Here is a 1,392-nt window from a genome sequence, read left to right on the forward strand (position 1 = left end):
TACATCACATGGCTATCGTTCCCAGGTGACTGATACTCAGTCACCTGTGAACGATAGCCATGTGATGTATCAGTCACCTGGAGGCAGGACTCAAAAGCCTGAATTTTGCCTGAAACTCTCAGACTGAAGAAGTCTCTTGGAGGAGAGACGAAACGTTTCATTAGAGAAGAACCCGTCCAGAGGACCTATACTATTTTTTTTTCCTTTGATTTTTTACCTGGATTACTGAGATGCATCAGGACATTTCCAACATGACAATGCACCGTGCCATAGGACAAAAACAGTGAAGGCATTCCTTGGAGAAAGACACATTCAGTCGATGTCATGACCTGCAAATAGTCCAGATCTCAACCCAACTGAAAACCTGTGGTGGAAACTGGAAAAACTGGTCCAGAAGAAGCTCCGACCTGCAAAGCTGATCTGGTAACTGCTATCAAAGAGAGTTGGCACCAAACTGATGAAGAATACTGTTTGTCACTCATCCAGTCCATGCCTCAGAGACTGCAGCTGTTATAAAAGACAAAGGTTGTGCAACTAAATACCAGTGATGTATGTTGAACGGTCTTTAGTTTATCTGTTTGTCATGATTCCATACTGTTTTCCTCAGAATTGAGTGATTCCATATTTTTTCCCTGTGCTTGGTCAATAAAAGTAACATTCACTGACTTCCACAGTGTTTTCTCTTCATTTCTTTGAGTGTTTCTGAAAGACAACAAGTTGCACTTTGGAATGACCTTATTATTGTATCATGTTTTGATCTGAGTTTGTTTTACAGGATGAAATGTCTGAATGAGAGCTCATCCAAGACTGCTGATTCCAGACTTTTTGCCAGGGCTTGTATGTAGTTGATCAAAGAGCGACACTGGTCAGCTCTTTGGTTTTTCATATGGACGGATGGATGAAGAGAACAGACAGTCATAAAAATCACATCTGAGTTAATCAGCTCTTTTTTCAACAGATCTCATTACATGAACTCGGTGTGAGGACAAAGTCAGGTTTACAAAAACACATTGGATGGCATGTGCCTAAAGTGCTCGAGGCCTTTTGGGGGTTATTTGTTTGCTAGCTTGTTCCTCTTCTTGGAGTGCACAACGGAAAGACTTGACTTTATCTATGAGAGAGAACATCACACAGTTGTTACATTTTGGTTTTAGAGTCTTGATGCTGTGAAATTGCAATGCAGCTTCAATAATGTTTTGAAATTTTATCTTCAATTAATATTTGAAATCTTAGCTAGTCCTGATGGCTTCTTTCATTTTATGTCATCAACTTTTCTTGTCTTAATGTTTCTGCCTTGTAGGGTTTGGGAAATTGGACAGTTAAAGGGCCAATATTATGTGTTTCTCAGGCATATATTTAAATACTATACCATAATAAAGTATCTATGTCACC

General features: G+C 39.4%; 1 protein-coding gene across 1 annotated transcript in view; it reads right to left on the reverse strand.

The window, feature by feature from the left end:
• Positions 1-801: 801 nt before the first annotated feature.
• Positions 802-1,392, reverse strand: part of LOC106533877 (kinesin-like protein KIF2A) — a gene marked incomplete at its 5' end in the record, with an annotated part of 9,659 nt that continues 9,068 nt past the window's right edge. The window contains 1 exon segment of the mRNA XM_014030337.1: positions 802-1,111. Coding sequence (XP_013885791.1) covers positions 1,026-1,111 — 86 coding nt within the window. The 3' untranslated portion in view covers positions 802-1,025.

This window comes from Austrofundulus limnaeus, unplaced genomic scaffold (assembly GCF_001266775.1).
Source record: "Austrofundulus limnaeus strain Quisiro unplaced genomic scaffold, Austrofundulus_limnaeus-1.0 Scaffold1042, whole genome shotgun sequence".
NCBI lineage: Eukaryota > Metazoa > Chordata > Actinopteri > Cyprinodontiformes > Rivulidae > Austrofundulus > Austrofundulus limnaeus.